Here is a 21125-nt window from a genome sequence, read left to right on the forward strand (position 1 = left end):
ATCCTCAATCTGACGACGTGCTTCAAGAAAAGCTTGTACGCGACAAGGGTTTCTTTCCGGTTGCACACGAGTACCAACATTGTCATTGAAACAGGGCAGTTTTAACCCTCTCTCATCCTCGATGATCATGTTGTGTAGAATCACACCACATTTCATGATGTTCTCCAAGGTTTTTTTGTCCCAAAAACGAGCTGGACCCCGAACTATGGCAAATCTTGCTTGCAAAACACCGAAAGCTCTCTCAATATCTTTGCGGGCTGCCTCTTGTGCCTTGGTGAAATGAGCCTCTTTTCTGGTTAAGGGCACCCCATTTTTTCCTTGATGGACTTCACAAGAGTTGCCCAATCGGGGTAAATTCCATCGGTGAGATAGTATCCCATTGAGTACTCATTGTTCATTATTTTGTGGTTGCAAGTTGGAGCATCCCCAGAAACTAATCTTTTGAACAAAGGAGATCTATTGAGCACATTGATATCATTGAGTGTTCTAGTCAAACCAAAAAATGCATGCCAAATCCATGTGTCCTCCGATGCCACGGCCTCAAGCACAATGGTAGCATCACGACTTTTACCGCAATACATTCTGTGTCATGCCTTTGGACAATTTTTCCATGTCCAATGCATGCAATCAAGACTACCTAGCATCCCCGGCCATCCCTTTTTTTCATTCATCTCCATCAATCTCTTTGTATCTTCCTCGTTGGGTGCCCGAAGATACTCATCACCATACAACCGGATGACCAATTTTGCAAACCTACGAACGGACGCCGTGGTTGTATCTTGTCCAATGCAAAGATACTCGTCCGTATAGTCCGCGGGTATGCCATAGGCTAGCACCCGCATTGCAGCCGATATCTTTTGGTATGCACTAAACCCCATGTTACCGGCGGCGGATCTACGACGCTTGAAGTAATCTGAGAAGGCCTCACAATCGGTGACAATTTTCACAAACAAACTACAGCGCATTCGGTACCTTCTCTGGAAGAGGCGAGGTGGGTATGTCGGTACCTTCGCGAAGTAGTCTCGCATCAAATGTTCGTGTCCGAGACAGCGGTTCCGGTAGATGGTGACTCGCCCCATCTTCGACACTCTCCTCTGATCCATCAGCTTCACGCGGTCTTCAAATTCTTTCACGTCGAGGAGGAGGCCCATCATCTCGACATCATCGTCTTAAAGCAAGTCCTCAATGTTGAATCGTCTGATGACGACCAACCGGAATCATCAGACAACGCATCCATCTAGTGTTGCTCTGTAAAAAAAATATAGTGTTGCTCTGTAAAAAAATACAGGAAACAGGACCGGCCGGAGCTCGCTGTGGAGGAGGCCGGCGGTGTGGAGGCTCGCGGTGGAGGAGACAGAGGGATCCGGAGCAGGGGAGCTCACCTTCGACAGCCCGCGGTGGAGGAGGCCGGAGGTGTGGACGAAGCTCGGGGCGGTGGAGGATATCGGGGGCGGCGGTGCCGGAGCTCGGGGGCGAGGAGCTCGGGGCCGGCGGTGGTGGAGGAGCTCGGGCCCGAGATGCGGCCGGAGGCGGTGGAGAAGCTCGGGGGCGGGGCGGCGGTGGAGGAGCTCGGGCCGGCGGCGACGGCACGAGATGCGGCCGGCGGCAGCTCGGGGGAGGCGCGGGAGGAGGCTGGGAGGAGGTTGGGCCGGATCGAAGTGAGGGTTGGGGTAGATTTGCCCCCCAATCCTCACTTTTACAGGCTGGGAGAGGGTTTACAGGTCCGATCCTTAAAAAAATTTAAGGGTTCAAGGGTTTAGGGGTTCTAGTCTACGCGTTTGTTTTCGCCTAACCAGTAAAAAACCGGTTATTCCTGTTTTTTAAAAGGTTTAAGGGCTCTACTGGGTTCCAACTGTGCCAGCTGAACCTGGGTTGGGCCGTCGTCCACCCCTTTGGGACTCGTTCCGGGGGCTCATGCCGGGACGTCTCCTACGTTCAAACACGCATCGCCGTCAGTCTCTTGGTTGTGCGTTGGACGTCGCTATGCGCAGCCAATAAAAACCTGCCCGTACATCTTGCTGCATGGGCCCCAAAATCTCAGCACTTGGGCAGGGACATCCATTACGCATGTGCGAATCAACATCTCCTCTGTTTTGGGTAATGGCTTCAAAGCATGTGAACTGGAAAATACTTGCATGACAGCACAACATATAAACTCAGCTCGATGTTATCGTTTCCAACTAGATCGATGTTATCGTTTCCAACTAGATCGATGTTATCGTTTCCACTGTCACACCTGCAGCCACTACATATATCCCAACAGAAACCGCATCTCGATCGTCGTGGCCCGCAAATTAAGACCCAGCGTAGAAGATGTCCTCACAAGTCGTGCGGTACTGGCCACTGATCTTGGTGCACCTCTTGCTGTCGTCCGGCAGCGGGGCGACGGCCGGGAAGGTCCCCGCGATCATCGTGTTCGGGGACTCCACGGTGGATCCCGGCAACAACGACTACATCCCCACCGTCGCCAGGGGCAACTTCCCGCCGTACGGGCGCGACTTCGACGGCGGCGTCGCCACCGGCCGGTTCACCAACGGCCGCCTCGTCACCGACTTCATGTCGGAGGCGCTCGGCTTGGCGACCTCCGTGCCGGCCTATCTCGACGGTAGCTACACCGTCGACCAGCTCGCTGGCGGCGTCAGCTTCGCATCAGGAGGCACCGGGCTGGACACTTTGACGGCAAAAATCGCAGTAAGCTACTGACCGTTATCTGGCAATCTTTTAACCCCATCTGGATTCGTTTGGCCGGCGATCAAATTTGCACGTCATTAAAGCTAGTTGGTGTTGGGCTCTGAAAAGATGTGATTATCGAACTGCGTCTTAAACATTTCAGTTCAGTATTACTATACGACTGACGTATAACTACTCGAAACTCCCTCGGTTCTTCTAAAATCTACTACTCCGTCTCAACTCGGGGAAGTTTAAGTTATTACGTTACTTGATGGAGGGAAATCTTAGAGAAAAGAGAGCTGTCCGTTCGTTGTTGTATGAATCTTGGTAATTTTTAGCAGATTTTTTGTGCCACGTAGAAAAGACTAGTGTGTGCGCGTTTATCAGTTCGCTCAAATACTTGTTTCACGCACGCAGAGCTCGCGGCTGCCAACTTGACGTGTGGTGGAACTGACGTCATGCCCACACGCTCGCAGCCTGTGAGTTATCATGTCTTTCCAGTGTTACATGGCAACTGAGTAGAACTGTCGTGCCCGCATGCCTGTCAGTTGCCATGTCTTTCTAGTGTTACATGGCAACTAAGTGAAACTACCGTGCCCGCTTGCCTGTCAGTTGCCATGTCTTCTCAGTGTTACATGACAACTGAGTGGAACTGCCGTGCCCGCATGCCCGTCAGTTGCCATGTCTTCCCAGTGTTACATGGCAACTGAGTGGAACTGTCGTGCCCGCATGCGTGTCAGTTGCCATGTCTTTCCAATGTTACATAACAACTGAGTGGAACTGTCGTGCGCGCATGTCATGTCTTTCCAGTGTTACATGGCAACTGAGTGGAATTGCCGTGCCCGCATGCGTGTCAGTTCTCATGTCTTCCCAGTGTTACATGGCAATTGAGTGGAACTATCACGCGAGGGCACGCGGGACCGGGAGGTGGTAGGTCGGATGTACGGGTCGCGAGGACAGGAGACCGGACGTGTGGGCGTTAGCTGTTTTGCCCACACGCACGCGTGTTGGCTGTTTCCCTTACACACCACACGGGACGTATGGACAACACCCCTTAACGCCCACACGTGTGGACGTTATTGCGATCCAAATCTTATGGTACACAGTTAAATTATAGTTGACTTAAAAAGCTCATATATTTCTGAACCGCGTGGTAGTCCGTCTATACAGTCATACATACTCTCTCCGTTTTTAAATATAGTACTATTTAAAACTCATAAAAATCAGGAAAATTGTTGAATGCATGATACCGATGTCATTACAGAAAATATTGCAAGGGAACAAAATCAAACATTTGTATCCTGAGTTATATTCACATTGCAATTCTAGTAATTGTGTCCATTAGCATTTAATTAATATCACTACTGTTCCTAAATATAAGAAATTTTGGCGAATTGCCAAAACACCTTATATTATGGAACAGAGAATGTATTATTTTGTATAAAAATTCAGTTACATTGCTGAAAGTGATTCACTTGAAGACAAATGAAAGATATGAGTCAAGAAAATATTAAATGTCTTTTCACTATTGTTTAATTCACGTTCTTTCATTTTGTGTACTCTTGACAGTAATATTTCACTGTGCTACAATAATTTTGAAGGTGGGGTGCTACTCCTGATTATGATAGAGTACTAAGCAGTACACCACATTTCTTCTGACTGCTACGTTCCCTACATGTTATATAACAATCAAATTGCGCATTATAATTGTATTTTCATCTTCTAAAATGGAACTCTTTGAGAAGGACAAGTGTGATACTAGGACATGTACGAAGGTACGACGGGTTGTTTGTATCACCATTTATGTTCATCAACAAACTTTAATAGGTATGCAGTCTATAAAATGGTCTGTGAGGAGTCTATTCCACCCCACTGTCTGGACCACAAATTGGTGGAAATGTATGCGAACTCAACTTGGCAATCCAAAATTTTGGAGCCCATCCAAATGCTAGCCAAAAGTTATGGGTGGGCCAGTATTTTTGTAATGCACACATTGGCTTATAATTAACGTACCCTATAACTCCACATTTTTAGTGTGAGATGCATAGGACATCTGAAGAATAGCAAATAAACACATCGTCCATAAGTTGTCTATAGGGTCTTACAAATTGTATGTAAACAACGGTATCCTTATTCTCCCCCATGCCCTTTCCTATCTTTTCACCTCATGCATGTTAAAAGTCTTTTACACATAACTAATATTCTATTGATGTACTTCATCGGTTCCTAAATATAAGACATTTTAGAGATATTATTATGAACTACATAAGGATGTATATAGACATATTTTAGAGTGTAGATTCATTCATTTTATTCCGTATATAGTCTATAGTAAAATTTATAAAATAACATATATTTAAAAACGGAGGGAGTATATGTCATTAACAATGACTATCAGTAAAACAGTTTTAAAAGACAAATGTTGTTCGAGGGTATTAGGAGGGTGGTTGTGCGGCAGTCCATGCTGGCACCTCGCAACGATGTTGACTTCTGTTTTAGTGATCCACAACGTACACGTCACTACCAAGCATCTGTGGCGACTTCAAAATCTTCTACCATTATTAGTTTGGTCACCAGTAGGCATTCATGTCGATCGGTACGCATGTTTGTGTGTCATTGTGTGCATGTCTTACGGTTGTGTTCTAGAAACTATTTTCTGAGAAAAATGAAGCTTCATTTTAGGCAACTAAAAAGTGGAGCAGTTTTGTAGGACTCTAGTCCTATAAAATGCTCTAGTACTATGTTCCATTTAGAACAATGGATTGGCTTCCCAAACATGTTCTTCAAAATTTGTCGAACAAATTCTTGGCCGACCTGAATTATTAAAGTTAAACCTATATTTTTTACGACAATGATATCTGGTAAACATTCGCCAAGAGCCCCGTCCGGACACATTCTACAGAACCATTGAATCTCGATCCGACGGTTGGCAGTTTTAGGCCTTTTTGCATGCAAAATAAAACAACTGCTATGGTATTTTTTAAAATTGCCAATGCCTACCATCCACCCAGACAGGGATCCAGTGACTGGCCTCTGGCCAGTCACGGCGTAGCTGGCGGGAAGCCAACCGTTGGATGAATGATGGACACACCAGATCGAACGATGTAGCGAAAGCACTATGGGTGACACTGTACATGAGTCAATGTAGCAAAAATAATATGGATGGTTTCTTGTAGATCAAACACTGTAGCACATGCGATGTTCACATAGATCTGTCCATACATTCTTGACCGGACAGTGTGGAGAGGGGCGCAAGTCATCGTATTGTTCATTGGTGACCGGTGACTAGCAAGTCAGTGGATCTCGGTCCCACCCAATCCAGTGACTTGCTAGTCACCAGTAACCAATGAACGGTACGGTCACTGATGCCCCTCTCCACACCGTCCGATCAAGAACGTATGGATAGATTTATGTGAACATCACATGTGCTATAATGTTTCATCTACTGGAAACCATCCATAGTATTTTTGTTATAGTGACTCGTGTTTAGTGTCATCCATAGTGTTTTTGCTACATCGCTCGATCTTGCGTGTCCATCATTCATCCAACGGTTGGCTTCCCGCCAGTTACGTCGTGACTGGCCAGAGGCCAGTCACTGGATCCCGGTCTGTTTGCACAAGTCATCCCCTCATGGCAACAATTTATCAGGAATTAAAGTCTCTTTCTTATACCAGATTAATAAGCCAAACTGTCTCAAAACCCGTGTGAATATTAAATTAGGTCTGTTTGATGGTATAGACTCACTCAATGTTGTATTTTTTTCCAACTAAGTTCTTCGGGCATCTTCAACGGGTGATCCGTAAATTTCCTCCCACATTCGTCCACGGACAGGAAAACCAGTCTGTGGACACGGATGCGGCAAGCCGTCATTCAAAAGCTGTCTAGATATGTTTCAAACATCATCTGAACTAACCAGAACGCGGCCGAATTCCATATGAACATGATGTATTTCATATAAACATGATAGCTTTTTATTATATTTACATCAACTAAGCGATGCTCTGTTCTGGAGGTATAATTAATACATTTAATCTATGATCACCGGCCCTTGTTCTCCGCCATGAGCCCCAAGGACTGAAACTTTGCCTTCTTCAGTTCCGCCCTCGGAGACCTAGGAAGTGAAGTTGTCCGCCTTCATGTCGCCTCCAAGCGGCTATCGACCGTCGATGTTGAGGCCACCAAGCATGACTTCAACAAGAGGGGAGGAGCGGTGGTCTTCTTGGGACGTGAGCATCGACGACCTACCATGCTCCGCTCTTCCTCGTTGCAGGCGGTGCCCGCGGACATGCCAGCTTGGTGGTCGTGGCGACGGGGCGTGGCCTGGGCTCCGCCGACGTTCTCCTCCTCGTCGTCGGTCTGTCCCCATACCTCGTTTGCGGCCTCGTCAAACTCGTTGTAGGCGACCTCCAGTTCCGCATGACGCTGCCGGTAACCCGAGCGCACGAGGTGGATCTCGCTGGCGGAGTTGTAGGACTCAAGCAGCCACCTGCTCTGGCAGGTCTGCTTCCGGCATGATCGCCCTACTGGTGGTGAGCTGCTCCTCCGCCTGCGGGTGCCCCTGGAGGAGCTGGTGGTTGTAGGCGGCATCAGACTAGGCCTTCTGGAACTGTTCCTGCCACTCCTCCCGCACCATGTCCATGTATTGGGCACGATCCTCGTCGATGGTCATGGTGTAATGCACCAGTGAGGGTAGCGCGAAGGAGGAGGAGGGTGGCGCCGGCTCATCGTATGCCGCGTCCTTCATCGAGACGTCGTTGTCCTTCAGCTGCGTGTCGGCCAACCAGTCGGAAGCAATGACGGTCATCATCTTCTTTTGGTTCATCGTCAGTCCGTCTCAGAGAGCTTTGGAGCGCGAGGAAGCCATGATGGGAATGATGCGGATAGGAGAAATGATCGGATGCCATTTACTGCGGCTATGGCCGGGGCAACAATTTATATAGCAATGGTGGGTGACAGAGGGACGGACGGGTGGCACCGGAGTAGCTGCCTCAGCAACTGCGTGGCCTTAATGTGGGCGGTAGGCGAACGCATGGGCTACCTCGTGTCGTTTGAACGCGAAGCAGGCGGGTGACACTCTCTTAGCCAGCGGGTTGCTTCAATCCCGACGCTAGTCAGAGGTCGCGCCCGTTCTGGCCGGACATGAATACTGCACTCACAATCTGAAACAGTATTGACGTTACTGGTGGGAAACGCAAACATGAGAAGGAGGAGGCTACGATGGGCTAGGGCGGTGAGACGCGGGCTTGAAAGCGGTCTAGACGCCCGCAAAGCCCTTCATATTTGTCTCAGTTTGCGTGTAAAAGTACGTCCAAACCATCTGCGAATCGATATAGATGCGCATTGGATGACAGAACACATTCGGACGGCGCAGTCCGGACATATGCCAGCGGTTTGAGGGTTGCTGTTGGAGATGCCCTTATAGCTTTATTTTTAAACTGCAAACACGTCTTATATTTTGGTACAGACATTGTAACTTTTTCTAACTCAATTAATTGATTACAGTCAGTGATATCAATAAGTCAGCAGCTGGATTATTTCAAGGAATACAAGGAGAGGCTGACGAAGGCCAAAGGCCAGGCCGTGGCCGACGAGATCATCGCCGAGGCGCTCTACATCTTCAGCATCGGTACAAACGATTTCTTCGTGAACTACTACGTCATGCCTCTCCGGCCCGCCCAGTACACGCCGACGGAGTACGCCACCTACCTGGTCGGCCTGGCCGAAGACGCCGTCCGCCAAGCCTACGAGCTCGGCGCGCGCAAGGTCATGCTCAGCGGCATCCCGCCGTTCGGGTGCGTGCCGGCCGCGAGGACGATGAACTGGGAGGCGCCGGGGGAGTGCAACGAGGAGTACAACCGGGTGGCGCTGAGGTACAACGCCGGGATCCGGGACGCCGTCGGGAGGCTCGGCGCCGAGCTCACCGGCGCGCGGGTGGTGTACCTGGACGTGTACGATGTGCCGTCCGCCATCTTTGCCAACCCGTCGGCGTACGGCTTCGAGAACGTCGCGCAAGGCTGCTGCGGCACGGGGCTCATCGAGACGACTGTCCTTTGCGGCATGGACGAGGCGTTCACGTGTCAGGATGCTGATAAGTATGTATTCTTTGATTCGGTCCATCCTTCCCAGAGGACATACAAGCTTTTAGCGGACGAAATGATCAAAACCACGCTGCAAGTATTCCTATGATATTTTGTACTCACCTACATACATACTCCTACAAAATTAAGGAAATCGGATACGTGTGCAGGACATCTACCTAAGTTAGTCCCGCAGTTACTAGTGGTAGGAGTAGTTTTTGTGCAGATCCGCCGTTGTTTTCCTGGGTAACATGAACATCTTATGTGGGAATTTTCTTTTACTTCAAGGGCAGTTTAATCTAACTAGATGACCCGTTGCGCCAACGGTGCAAAGGGCGAGAGGGAGCTAATTATTTTGAGAATATTCAGACACCTCTGAAATTATAACTTCGGTTTGTAATGCTTAGTAAATAAATGTATATAGAGTGTTTGGAGGTATGCACCTTTCTATTGTTCTGCATATAAAATATGAGCCCCACTTCGGTACACCTTCCTTACAAACCGTATAAAGGATAATATAGACCTTTTACATCAATTTTCGTATGTACGATAAATCCACTGCATATACGTCCTTGGCTGGGCCAAGTACACCATTTTCTTGTCTTCTATTAAAGTTCAAAAATTATGCAAGTATCACATTTCAAACTTCAGACCTGTAGCCAACATGCATGCGGCAGCGACCAATAGGACACGTTGCTGGATATGACAAATTCAAGTATATGATATTTCTCTTATATAAAAACCACACCGGCTTCCCTATTTCGGTTTAAATTTTGCCCGTCAGCTCCTTTTTCTTTCGTATTTCTTTTTCACTATTTTAATTTTTAAAAAATTGTGATTTTTAAATATCTTAAACATTTCTTAAATTTATTTTCTCCTTTTTGATATTTATTATTCTTTTGAAACTTATTCAATAAATTGAAAAATAGTTTAGAATACCAATTCTTCGACTCATGAAATTGATCTAATTTTTTTCACATGACCTAATGATCATCACAAGGAGGCACACAATTTTTTTAGTTTCTGACATTCCGTTCATTTTCTATGATTTCCATACGAAAACACGAAAAACAGTTGCCGGACGTGACGCAATGTACGTTTGGTGTCCGATTTCGTTCAGATTTTGCATGGGTCATTTGTATGTTCATTCTCGCTTGCTGACAAAAGTTGGGTAGATTTGGTAAACATATGCTTGTACATCATGTGAAACACACGGGTGTCGGTAAGGGCATAAGGGTGTTATAATGTGATGATGTTACTCCAACTCATGAAACAGACCTAATTTTAATTTGTGCATAATTTTGAAATTTCAAATTATGTATGAAATTTTTAAAAACTTCAATGCATTTTCCAAAGTTGTTAACAAATTCCCAACAATTTAGGGTTTAGGGTTTAGAATACCAAAATTACGGTTTAAGTAATGGTTCATCAATTTTTAAAATAACAGATCATCAATTTTATAAAAAGTTCATTAACTCTCAAGAAAAGTTCCCTATTTGAGGAATAGTTCACTAATTTAGAAAAAAAACTTCATCAATTTGTGAAAAAATTACCTATTTTGAAGAAAAATTGATGAACTTGAAAAAAATTATCATTTTAAAAATCAAATGGTGCGAGGTTTAAAAAGCTAACACATTTAGAAAGGAAAAGGAAATCAAAAAAATAAAAAATAAAAAATAAAGAGAAAAAGCAAACGAAACAAAGAATACTGCAATCCTGGAGTTGTTTATTAGAATAAAAAACAATTGTAGCACGTGGGGTCTTGCTGCCTAGTTGGTTAGTGTAGCTGTGATAAGAGCAACTCTAGCAGATCCCGCATTCGTCCGGCCCGCAAAACGTGTTTGCAGTTCGCGTAAAACAACTTTTGTTGACTGGCCCGGGCTGGCACAGATGCAGACCCCCAAACGGACCCGTAAAAGAGCATATTCGTGGAATATGCTTTGGTAGGGAAAGCGCGGGCTGAAATGTCCCTCCATCAACCGTTTTCGCTCATATGCGGGGCACCGCAACGACGAGGTGGAAACCCGCGAATACGCGGGTTGGGGCCGAGATTTTGCCGTGCCCCGTAAAAATATTTGCGGGCCGGGGTGAAATGCGGGGTCTGATCGGGCAGGTTTTCCCGCCCCGACCCGCATTTTGGCGATTATTTTCCGGGTCGGGGCGGGATGCGGGGTGTGCTAGAGTTGCTCTAATACCTAAAGGTGCATGGTTCGAATCTTGCTTCTCAAATTCTTTTTTGACGGTTTAAAAAATAGAGAAAGCATGTTCAAAAGATAGAGAAAACATAAACATGCCTGCCCAACAGAGGAGGATGTGTGCGTATGAAAAAAAATACAGCGTATACGTGAATATGACCATCCTGCCATTTATTATGAAGATGTATCGGTTAATCTGGACCGTCTTTATGTTTAGGGGGTGTATGGAAGTAGAATTGATAAAATATACGATCTCATTTCTTATTTTTATTTTATCAAGAATATCATGTAGATATATCGAAGCATTTGTTGTCAAATTGTGCAGCTACAATAGTTGAAAAGGAACTAAAACACAACTATCAATTGCTCCAACTTAGAAATTAAAGGTACACGGTAGTATATTGTCCGTTGGCATTATGTTGAACATATAACAAATTAGGAAAAGGAGGAATAATATGGATTACAGAGAGAACCTCTCTGTGTCTGGCCGCCGACACTCACGACTAACCCTCTGGGGTGATGGGATAAGACGCGTCCGACTGTTAATCGGTGTTCTCGTACCATACTGTCCTTACATGCCTCCCCAACTCATCAGTGAGCACCTCCTCATCTCAGAATAACCACCACCTGTTATAAACACTCACGCAGTGGCAGCATTTTTTTTTTAATGTAGTTAGATCTTAGTCCTTTTAGATACCTATTCTACTGACCATGTGGGGTTTAAACCTGGAAAGAATGGTTTTTTAAATATAAAGGAGGCATATCACCCACGAAAAAATGCATGCATAACTTGTTGTTCTCATAATTAATGCTCCATCCGTCTCAAATAAATGACTCAATTTTGTACAAAATTTGTACTAAAGTTAGTATAAAGTTGAGTCCTTATTTTGGGACAGAGGGAGTATGAAATATGCATATCTTCAGAACAGAAGGGAGGCACTCTAAATAATAATAGTTGGTATAACATACTGGTCATGAACAAATATGGAAACACCAATAACTACCTTTTGATATTGACCATGTTTCATGAATCTCGAAATTGTTGCTTGACAATAAAAAGATCACCAACATTCATCATGCATGACGCTACTTTCTGACCCTAGATGTGAACCAACAGCAAATTGATAACACAAATATTTCTGTTAAGAGAGTGTCCAATGGGGAAAATTATGAAGCAAGAGAGTGTAGAACAATGAGGTTAGCTGATTGAGAAGGATCCAGCAGGCTGACATAGCTTATTCTAAATAAAGATCATAAACAATCTGATATAGTAAAAAAGCTGCTCAAATAGGCCCAGGTTACTATTGAAATACAATCAGAACCTGAATGTATATTAACTGAATCAAAATGGCCTATCATATACATGTTCATACACATAGAACATGCATGAAAATGAATCAACTTAATCAATGACAAACCTAAACAGAAAAGTGAACATAATATGATCACCAGAGCGACATATGTGTCTAAGTATGCTCACAATATAATATGTAAGAGAATCGACATATGACATGCAACTGGATTTTATTGTTACAGATTAGTAAGCATCTGCGACCATCTACTTGCAATTTCCATGACATCTCTCTATAAATAGTCATCTGCCAGTGTGGATGCAACACCACAAAAAATCTAGGTCTAGACATAATAAAAAATGTTCATTTGTATCGTGCAGTTTAATAATACTAAAAGCAAACAAGTAAGAGGAGGGAAGCAAGGTCGCAACCTGCAAGCTGAAGCAGAGCATGTCCTTGAGGCCAAATTACGAATGGTCCTCCTTCCACATCAATCATTTTCAGAACATAAACAACAGTAACTTTGACACATCGTATACATTTTAGTTAGCTTAGCTGTGCAAGGCCTGAAATAAACAGTGATTACCAGTATTATCAGATCAAGAAGCAGATTGTAACATACTGGGTACCAACAGTAATCACCAAGGAAACTAAAAAAGGAGCACGAGGACAATTTTCAATCACCAGAACTGACCATAATACATAATCTGTGAAGCAAGAGTGAGCGTGTGATTGCTGGAGCTTCTTGGCATCGGTGGTTGCTGCTGCTCCTGTACCACACTGGAAGGTTGAAGACCCAGGCGCAAACGAGGGGACGCCGCTGCCCTAGCACGAGCACGCATTAAAAGGAAAACTCAAATCCCTAATAGGAACTTTCTTTCAGCACAAGCTCAGAGCGGACTGAATTGGAACAAAATTGGAAGTGGCTGGAGGAGGTAAATCACCCTGGACCGGCGCTTAGATCGCCGCCGCCTAGCACAAGCGATGCCTCCTTTTACGAGGAGGAGGCCCGGGCCTCTCACGACGCCGTCGCAGCTCCCCTGGGGCCCAGGGCCGAACCCGGGCGTCATCGGCCCTGCCGCTGAACTCCGGTGCGGGGCTGGGAGTCGCCAACTCCCCTGGTGCCCGAGGCCGAACCCGAGCACCGTCGCCCATGGTGTTGAACTCCGGCGTTGGGCTGGGAGCTCTGCCGCCCCCTCCTGTCTGCTGGCTCACCTCCCTCTCTTTCCTCTCACTATGGACGGGGGCGGCGACGGCAAGAGGAATGAGGGGCGCCGGGAAGAGGTCGCGGGGAAGACGCGGGCTATGTCTCGCTCGGAATCGCTGCCCGATCGCTGCTGGCAGTTTTTTTCTCTCGCACGACACTATTCATAGCGGACGTGGACCCAGCGGTTGCGCCCAGCACTCCAGATCTCTACTATTAAAAGCACGAGATGGCAGATCCAACTCTCAATCCGAAGCGTCTAGTTACATAATCATCTCTACTACTCCCTCCGTTTTAAAATATAAGACCTTTTAGAGATTACACTAGAAGACTATATATGGAGCAAAATGAGTGAATCTATATTCTAAAATATGTCTATATACATCCGTATGTAGTTCATAGTGTAATATCTAAAAGGTCTTATATTTAGGAACGGAGGAAGTATTAAAAGCACGAGTGGGCAGATCCGACTCTCAATCTGAAGCGTCTAATTACATAATCAACGGTCTAAAAACGTTGTTAACGAAACTAACAGTTTTCGTTAGCGCTAATTGCCCAGCCCACGTCTCGTGGTCAATCCCTCGGTGGCCACGCTCGCCCGCCTCCTCCTCCCCCCCCGGCCACGCTCGCCCTCCTCCTCCTCCCCCTCCCCTGTGGCCACGCTCGCCCGCCTCCTCCTCCCCCTCCCCCGTGGCCACGCTCGCCCGCCTCCTCCCCCCTCCCCCGTGGCCACACTCGCCTGCTTCCTCCCCCTCCCATGTGGCCACGCTCGCCCGCTCCTCCCCCCGTGGCACGCTCCCCCCCCCCGGTGGCCACGCTCGCCCGCCTCCTCCTCCTGGTCGCCCCCCGGGCCGCCACGACTCGCCCTCCTCATCCTCGCCCCGCTCGCCCGCCCCCGGGTGGCCACGCTCGCCCGCTCAGCCCTGCCGGTGCCGCCGCCCGCCCCCGCCGATGCCGGTGTCGTCGCCCTTCGCTCGCTCACCCCCCGTCGGTGGGGCCTTTGGCATGCTGGAGCGGTTAAGATGCGAGCGAGGGCTCGTGCGATGGCGTGATGCTCCTCCGCGCGCCGTTCATGCTCTTGGACGTGGGCAGGGATGCGGTTCTCGCAACAGGGGAATGGCGTGTCCTGTGCTCCGGCCGTCCACGCGTGGAGCTCGCCCCCCAAATCCAACGGGTTGGCCGGCTGTCGGCGGCGCCTCATCGTGACGCACACGACGGTGGGTGACCCCACCACGGCCGGGTGGGCGACGTCGGTTGCGTCCCTCCCGTCACCAAGCTCTGCCACTCTAGCCATATGCTAGGTATGCCGCCCCAATCGTCTCTCAGGTGCCACCTCCGTGAGCAGAGGTTCGCCGGCGATAAACAAGGACAGCTGTGCATCCTGGCGTCTCAACTCCCAAGGTGCGGTTGTGCATCCTGGCGTCTCAACTCCCAAAGTGATGTCTCAGAGCAGAAAGCAGAAGAAAGGTATTGAAATTCATTCACTTGTATGACTCTACACCAAGAGTTTGGTGCATTTTGATATGCAATTGCTTGAAAAATCCATAGTCAGTCACTAAAAACCTGTCACTGAAGGCGGTTCATGAAGTCATTCACTTTAAGTAGCCTATTTTGAACATTGTCTGCTAAATAGTAGCAATATCGTATGAACTGGTTTCTGTTTGATAATCATGGGTTGTAACTTCCGTATGGTGGTGTACTGATTATGGCTTTTTTTTGCTGGACAGTGTTGAGGAGCCTTTGCTTCCTGAGGTGAAGGAGGAGAGAACCAGGAGGAGCCAATTTGTGCAGGGACTGGTGCTGTCCCTGATGTTTGATGACATCTTGTGAAGAATGTCTTGTTCCAAAAATTGATTGAGAAGGCAGCTCTTGCTTCACCAGACAGTTTTATACCTTACCGCAAGTTGTTACCTTTCACCGAGTTGCCATTAAAAACAGACATTTTTATACCTTACCGCAAGTTGCGATAAACAATGACATTTAGTGACTGACTAGGGATTAAGTGAATGTGGTGTGCTAAGATGGTGCACCGCTGGAGATGTATTTAGTATTGGCTTCCTGGACTTAGTGCTTGGAAAGTTTGTTGACACATATCTATGACAATAGAAGAAGTAATAATTATCTAACAATAGGAAGAAGTATTTAGTGTTTGCTTCTACTTTTCAATAAAAAGGTTTCTTATTTTCTGTGTGTTTCTACTGACTATGATGTGTGCATGTTGTTTCTACTAACTATGATGTTCTCACATTCAACCTTTTTCTTATTTGTGATCAATTGAACAATTGCTCTATACTAAGCATACTAGATATAAGATGCCAATAATTCGTTCTTGCAATCTAATTTTCCGAATGGTTCCCCTTATGTTTCAGGTGAATGATAGAGGATCTTTGTTTCAAAACTCATGAATATGTCCCTCATAGTAGGAAGAATGTAATATTACTTAGCATGTCCCATTCAAGTACAACATCCAAGATGGCCATACAATGTAAAATGGCTTTGACATTAATTTAAGAGTACGTTTTTTCCATTCTCAAGAAAATACTACATTGAAGATACAGTCAATATTAATAGTGATACATGCGTCATTTCAAGTAGTAATTCTGCTCAAAGTTTACACAGGATGAGATTTTAACTCTGAAGTGGAGAGCCCCTCCATGCACCATCGAATGGATCGTGCCGACCCTCAGTCCTGCAACTCTTCCTTTCTTATACCGCTCCCATGGTTATTAGTTTCCTTTCTTTCACCACTCCCATGGTTATTACTTGAGATAGAATTTGAAATGTGCAATTGATATTTCTTTCTTCAGGAATATACTGGATGGAGATCTTGAGTTGCAGTGAATAGACATTGTTTGTCTACAAAATCAAAGTTTATGATTCATGAAGAAATCATGGTCTTTCTTCCTCCTTTTTGAGCTCAGTTGACCCGTATCCAGGTACAATTACCTCCCTTTCTTTGTTATTGTGCTATCTCTCTAGGTATTAGAAGAGATACTTCGGCTAAATACGTCATTTCAGTTAAAACTTCATTACTTTGTACTGATCATAGATCAGTGATCCATCTATTTTTCGATCATGTGTTTGTAATTGTTGTACTGTGAGATTTAATAGTTTATAATTGTCGTATTGTGAGATTTAGTAGTTTGCAATTGTCGTATTGTGAGATTTAGTAGCTGGTAGTAAATAGCTTTATACTGTCAAATCTTCTCTGACCATGCGCCAAGACACGGAGACCCTGTTGGGTACCGTACGACTCATTTTTCGCGCAAACATGTAGTATAATTTCAGCATGTCTGTTTTACCTTTTTATTATGATTTTTTCTTAACTCTTGATTATGCATTGCTAGCTACTGCAGTCAAAAAATGTTTTTAGACACAAGCAAGTGGCTTAAGCGGTACTCATTGGCGACATTCAGACCATTTGGGCATCTAGGGGTTAGTTTGAACGATGCAGATTTAGTAAAAGACAAGATGCTAATTGATTGTGGAGAAGAGCAAGATAGTGTGCTTGGTAAGTTCTTTATATTCCCTTTCTTCCTCGTGTATTAATGAATTCCAAAATTAAAAGCCGGAGACATCAAATGAGTTATGTCTACATAAAAAGTGTAATATCTACTACCATTAAAAAAGGAAGAGAGGGTAGATCCAACTATAAATCTCGAACGTCCAATCATATCATCAATGGTCTACAAACTTCATTAACGAAAATAACCTTACTTACGAAACGTAACCCCATCCCACCACCGCTTATTCTCGCACGTCGTTGCCCCGCCAACTGCTCCCGCGCCCACCTCCCCTTCACGACACCAGCCTCTCATCCCCGCCGCCAACCCCTCTGCACGCCGCTAGCCGCTCCCGATGCAGCACCGCCGCCAACCCCTTCGCCCGCGCCGTCGGCTTGACCTCCGCACGTTGCCAGCCGCCCCCTCCACCGGTCGGCTCTCCACCCCCGCCGCCAGCCGCTCCCTACGCAGCCCCTCCACCAACCACTCTGCCCCTGACGCCGGCTGGCCCTCCCCCCAGCCGCTCTGCCTTCACAGCCTCGCCGTAACACCTTCGCCCCAATCTCCCCTCCCGCCCGCACGACCTGTCTCCACGCCACCCCTCACCGTCGGGCTTGCAGCTTACTTGGCCCGCATGGCCTTGCCGCCTCACCCCTGTCGGGCTACCCAGCGGTCGAACTAGACAAGACGAGGAGGAAGTCGAGCTGGGGCAAGTGCCATGGTGACGATCTGGCCTCCCCCACCCTTGCTTACACCGGGCATGATTTCATGGTCGGATTTGGCTTTCTTGCGCTGGGATTTCAGCTTGCGTGAGAGCTGATTCCTCGCGTAGGGACTATTGGCAGAGTTTTTTTCTCTCGGCATATCGAGTTACTTTCTACATCGGGATTGTTATCTGTACTAATAAAAGCACGAGAGGGCAGATCCAACTACAGATCTGGAGCGTCTAATCACGTCATCAACGGTCTAAATGCTTCATTAACGAAAGTAACTCAATTTTCGTTAGCGCTAATCCCCCGCTTCTTCGCGTCCCACACGTCCTCGGTCAACCGCTCCCGCTCCAAACACAACCAACCCCTCCTCAATCCAATCTGGCTGCTACCTCCGCCCCCATGCCACGCCGGCGACCTCCGCCCCCATGCCACGCCGGTGCCTTCCTTCCACCGATGGAAGAAACGGCGGAGGAGCAAGCGGCCGCGCCAGCCGCCGTGGAGTTCGGGGACACGGCGGAGAACGGGATGGAGGAGGAGGGAGCCTCTGCTTCCGCGGCGGCGGAGGAGGACGCTGCTGCTACTGAGGCGGCGGCGGCGGCGTACTCGTGGCCTGAGCTCCGCTTCGATATCTGGCCGCGCCGCCGGTACCACTTCGTCGACCAGTTCCGCTCACCCTGCTCCTCGTCCGTCGGTAACTTCCTCAAGGGCGTCAAGTGGTCCCCCGACGGCTCCTCCTTCCTCACCAGCTCCGACAACAACTCCCTCCGCATGTTCTACCTGTACACGCGCCCCGCCTGCTTCTGCGGTGTTTCAGTGTTATCCTGTTTTACAGGCAGCCGATGAGTGTTATATGTGATGGCCACTCGATACTTAGTGTTTAGGAGATTCGTTTGATTGGTCTGGTTATTATTCCCTATTATCCGCGGTACAAGGAGAGTAGTATGTAGATAAAACATTATACCACCACCGCATGTACCGAATTCGGTTGTGCCATTTTACTTGTACATGCCATCATCACACTGAACTGCAAGGTAAGTTTGCTGGAAACTTTATCCATGCTTTACTATAGGAAACTCTACCGCCACGCAACAGTTACTATTCTTCAGGTGTTTTAGGGACAATAGACTTAGAACCTACCTGATTTGGCTGTTTTTCAGTGTTATCTTGTTTTAAAGATAGTGGATGAGTGTTATATGTGATAGGCATTGGATGCTTAATGTTTAGGAGATTCGTTGGATTGATCTGGTTATCGTTCTCCTGTCATCGGCGAGTGGTGTTTAGAAAAAGATTCTACCGCCACCTCATGTAACGGATTCAGATGTACAATTTATTTATACATGCCATCATCTGACTGAACTGCAAGACAGTTTGCTGGAAACTTTATCCATGTTTCACTCTAGAGTAGTTCACCGCCGTGGTCATTTTTTGCTGGGAAGTTTGACTGATAACCTTATTCAAAGTTTCTATGGTTTTGAACCTTGTAACCATCTTCCAATTTTTTGTCTCATCGACTATCACTGGTTACTTTTATTTCTTTTCTCCATCCGCTGCGCCGACCTTACTGATAATATTTTGCTTATTTACCAGATTGAGATTAAAACATCACCTGCTGACTTCCGCTTCCCTACAACAAACCAAACTAGGCACTGTTTTACTCGTTATGTTGAGTTCCACGGGTATATATGATGCAATAACTTTACAACTTGTATGCGCTAAATATGTTTACGATTTCTTAAATTTTTTGAACTTTCATGATATTAGGTGTGTGGGTGCCAAGGGGGATGAAGCTGTTGAATGTGACAAATTCGCCAAGTACTACCGATCTCTTTGCCCAGCTGAATGGGTGAGTGGCTTTGCTCTCTGTGCCTTTACATTCAACTGCAAAGGCATTATACCTTGTTGTTTGATTTTAAACAGTGGTGTCTTAGTTTTCAGTAGATTTTAGAAGTTGAATTAAATGGTCTTTCTTTCTGCTGCAATAGTAGATGCATAATGCGTGAACTTGCCCGAAGGTAAGAAATATATTGCACAAATTACTACATCTATGTCCAGAATATTGCTTCTGGATTTACAAATCCATCAGAATCAAGTTAGTTTTTTTTAACATAGTACAATGCAGGTGCTGTTTCTGCCAGTATCTGTGTATGACTTGGGAGGGGTAGGAAGTAGCACATGAATTTCTCTTTATTTTGACTTTACTATTTACCTTTGAAAGTTATTTGGATACTCTAGAAGTAATGATATCCTTCTCTGAGCAGCGATTTGCAGACTGCATCTGTGGTCACGCTGAACAAATAAAATCTCTTAACGTAGAATAATTAGGATTCAACAAGCGTAAACCTGTTACTTCTCTTGCAAATGAATAGACCTGATGAAATGAATATAGTTCGTAAATCTGGAAACAAAAAAAAGGTGCATGGAAAGCACTCTATTGCTTATATTTGGGAAACTCGCAGTGGCTTGTTTTATCATACAACTACAACAATGCAGAACCTTGTTGTCTGAGACACATATATATTCACTATGCCTGTTCGAGTAATTCTTTTTGTTCTCAACCGTCCACTTCATATGTTAGGCTTTGGAGGGTTGAAAATCAATGCTGAATTTTACACTTTACGCCGACCAGTTCATCTATGACTCATGCTCAGCGATGTTGGCATGCTGGGCCATATCTATCAACTTCTGTTGTTAACAGCAGGAATGTTACCTTGTTTCCTTCACTGTCACCAGCTTTTCTTTTTTGGTCTCACTGAATCAGGTTGACAAGTGGAACGAGCAGAGGGAGAACGGGACATTTGCAGGGCCCCTCTAAATCGTCTGTTTGAGAGTCTCCTCAGCTGCTTTCGTGTCAGCGCTACTGCTGCCTCCTGGTTGGAATTTATGCTCGTGTCGTGTACTCTCTTCCAGCAATCGCTACAGAACAGCAAGTGGTGCTTTTCTCCATGTTGCAGAAATAATTCAGCATGCTTATGTATTCTGTTATTCACACATGCCTTTTCACACATTTTAATTTAATTATATTCTGAAATGAGGTGCCATTATTGCTTTTACATTGCTTTTAATTTAATTATATTGCTTCTATTAGTTCTAAGCATGCCTGTCCTGTGACTTACCAATGGCGGATTGATGAATCGAATAGTAGATTCTTATAAAGCATGTCCTCATCATGCGAAAACTACTTCTGTTTGACGACTTGATTGCCAATTCGTATCAATATGCAACGAATGGGCATCAGATATATCCTTACGAAGCATAAACTGTTTATATCGGTAAGCCAGTTTGTGTCGTATGAACATACTTCCTTCGACCCAAAATTCTCGTCTTAGGTTTGTTAGATAGGGATGAAAGTAATACTATCTTTCTGCTAGGGTTCAGCAACAGCGGTGCATGCTAGCGTTCGTTGTGTTTGTGTATGCATGGTTGTGCTCGCCCGTACTAAGCCGGTCAGCTGGAGCACAACATATAAAGAAG

General features: G+C 46.1%; 3 protein-coding genes across 5 annotated transcripts; 2 read left to right on the plus strand and 1 right to left on the minus strand.

Moving 5' to 3' along the window:
* The first annotated feature begins 2130 nt into the window (after positions 1–2130).
* On the plus strand, positions 2131–9185 carry LOC123398686 (GDSL esterase/lipase At2g04570-like). The gene is made up of 2 exons (XM_045093135.1): positions 2131–2691; positions 8173–9185. The coding sequence occupies exons 1-2, from the start codon at positions 2314–2316 to the stop codon at positions 8854–8856; spliced, it is 1062 nt and encodes a 353-aa protein (XP_044949070.1). The 5' UTR covers positions 2131–2313; the 3' UTR covers positions 8857–9185.
* Positions 9186–11288: 2103 nt separating this feature from the next.
* Positions 11289–13602, minus strand: LOC123398687. Of its 3 annotated transcripts, none has more exons than XM_045093138.1 (3): positions 13179–13602; positions 12929–13054; positions 11289–12800 (listed from the first exon to the last, which is right to left on the minus strand). In XM_045093138.1, the coding sequence occupies exons 1-3, from the start codon at positions 13302–13304 to the stop codon at positions 12786–12788; spliced, it is 267 nt and encodes an 88-aa protein (XP_044949073.1). In that variant the 5' UTR covers positions 13305–13602; the 3' UTR covers positions 11289–12785. The 3 variants fall into 3 exon arrangements, with proteins under 3 accessions (XP_044949073.1, XP_044949072.1, XP_044949071.1); XM_045093137.1 differs by having other exon boundaries at positions 12929–13059; positions 13179–13598; XM_045093136.1 differs by having other exon boundaries at positions 12707–13059.
* A 1139-nt stretch (positions 13603–14741) lies between these two features.
* On the plus strand, positions 14742–20682 carry LOC123396704. The gene is made up of 6 exons (XM_045091558.1): positions 14742–14905; positions 15166–15249; positions 16919–16949; positions 19242–19330; positions 19416–19497; positions 20413–20682. Exons 1-6 carry the CDS (start codon positions 14742–14744, stop codon positions 20464–20466), a joined length of 504 nt encoding a protein of 167 aa, XP_044947493.1. The 3' UTR covers positions 20467–20682.
* Positions 20683–21125: the final 443 nt, after the last annotated feature.

The sequence above is a fragment of the Hordeum vulgare genome, chromosome 5H (assembly GCF_904849725.1).
Source record: "Hordeum vulgare subsp. vulgare chromosome 5H, MorexV3_pseudomolecules_assembly, whole genome shotgun sequence".
In the NCBI taxonomy this organism is placed as follows: Eukaryota; Viridiplantae; Streptophyta; class Magnoliopsida; order Poales; family Poaceae; genus Hordeum; species Hordeum vulgare.

Coding starts and splice junctions, on each gene's coding strand:
- LOC123398686 (XM_045093135.1), top strand. CDS start 2,314: ATGTCCTCACAAGTCGTGCGGTACTGGCCACTGATCTTGGTGCACCTC. Junction 2,692..8,172: donor CTTTGACGGCAAAAATCGCA/GTAAGCTACTGA, acceptor AATTGATTACAG/TCAGTGATATCAATAAGTCA.
- LOC123398687 (XM_045093136.1), bottom strand. CDS start 13,304: ATGACGCCCGGGTTCGGCCCTGGGCCCCAGGGGAGCTGCGACGGCGTC. Junction 13,060..13,178: donor GATCTAAGCGCCGGTCCAGG/GTGATTTACCTC, acceptor TGCTCGTGCTAG/GGCAGCGGCGTCCCCTCGTT.
- LOC123396704 (XM_045091558.1), top strand. CDS start 14,742: ATGCCGCCCCAATCGTCTCTCAGGTGCCACCTCCGTGAGCAGAGGTTC. Junction 15,250..16,918: donor GGACTGGTGCTGTCCCTGAT/GTTTGATGACAT, acceptor AAGATGCTAATT/GATTGTGGAGAAGAGCAAGA. Junction 19,331..19,415: donor CGTTATGTTGAGTTCCACGG/GTATATATGATG, acceptor TCATGATATTAG/GTGTGTGGGTGCCAAGGGGG.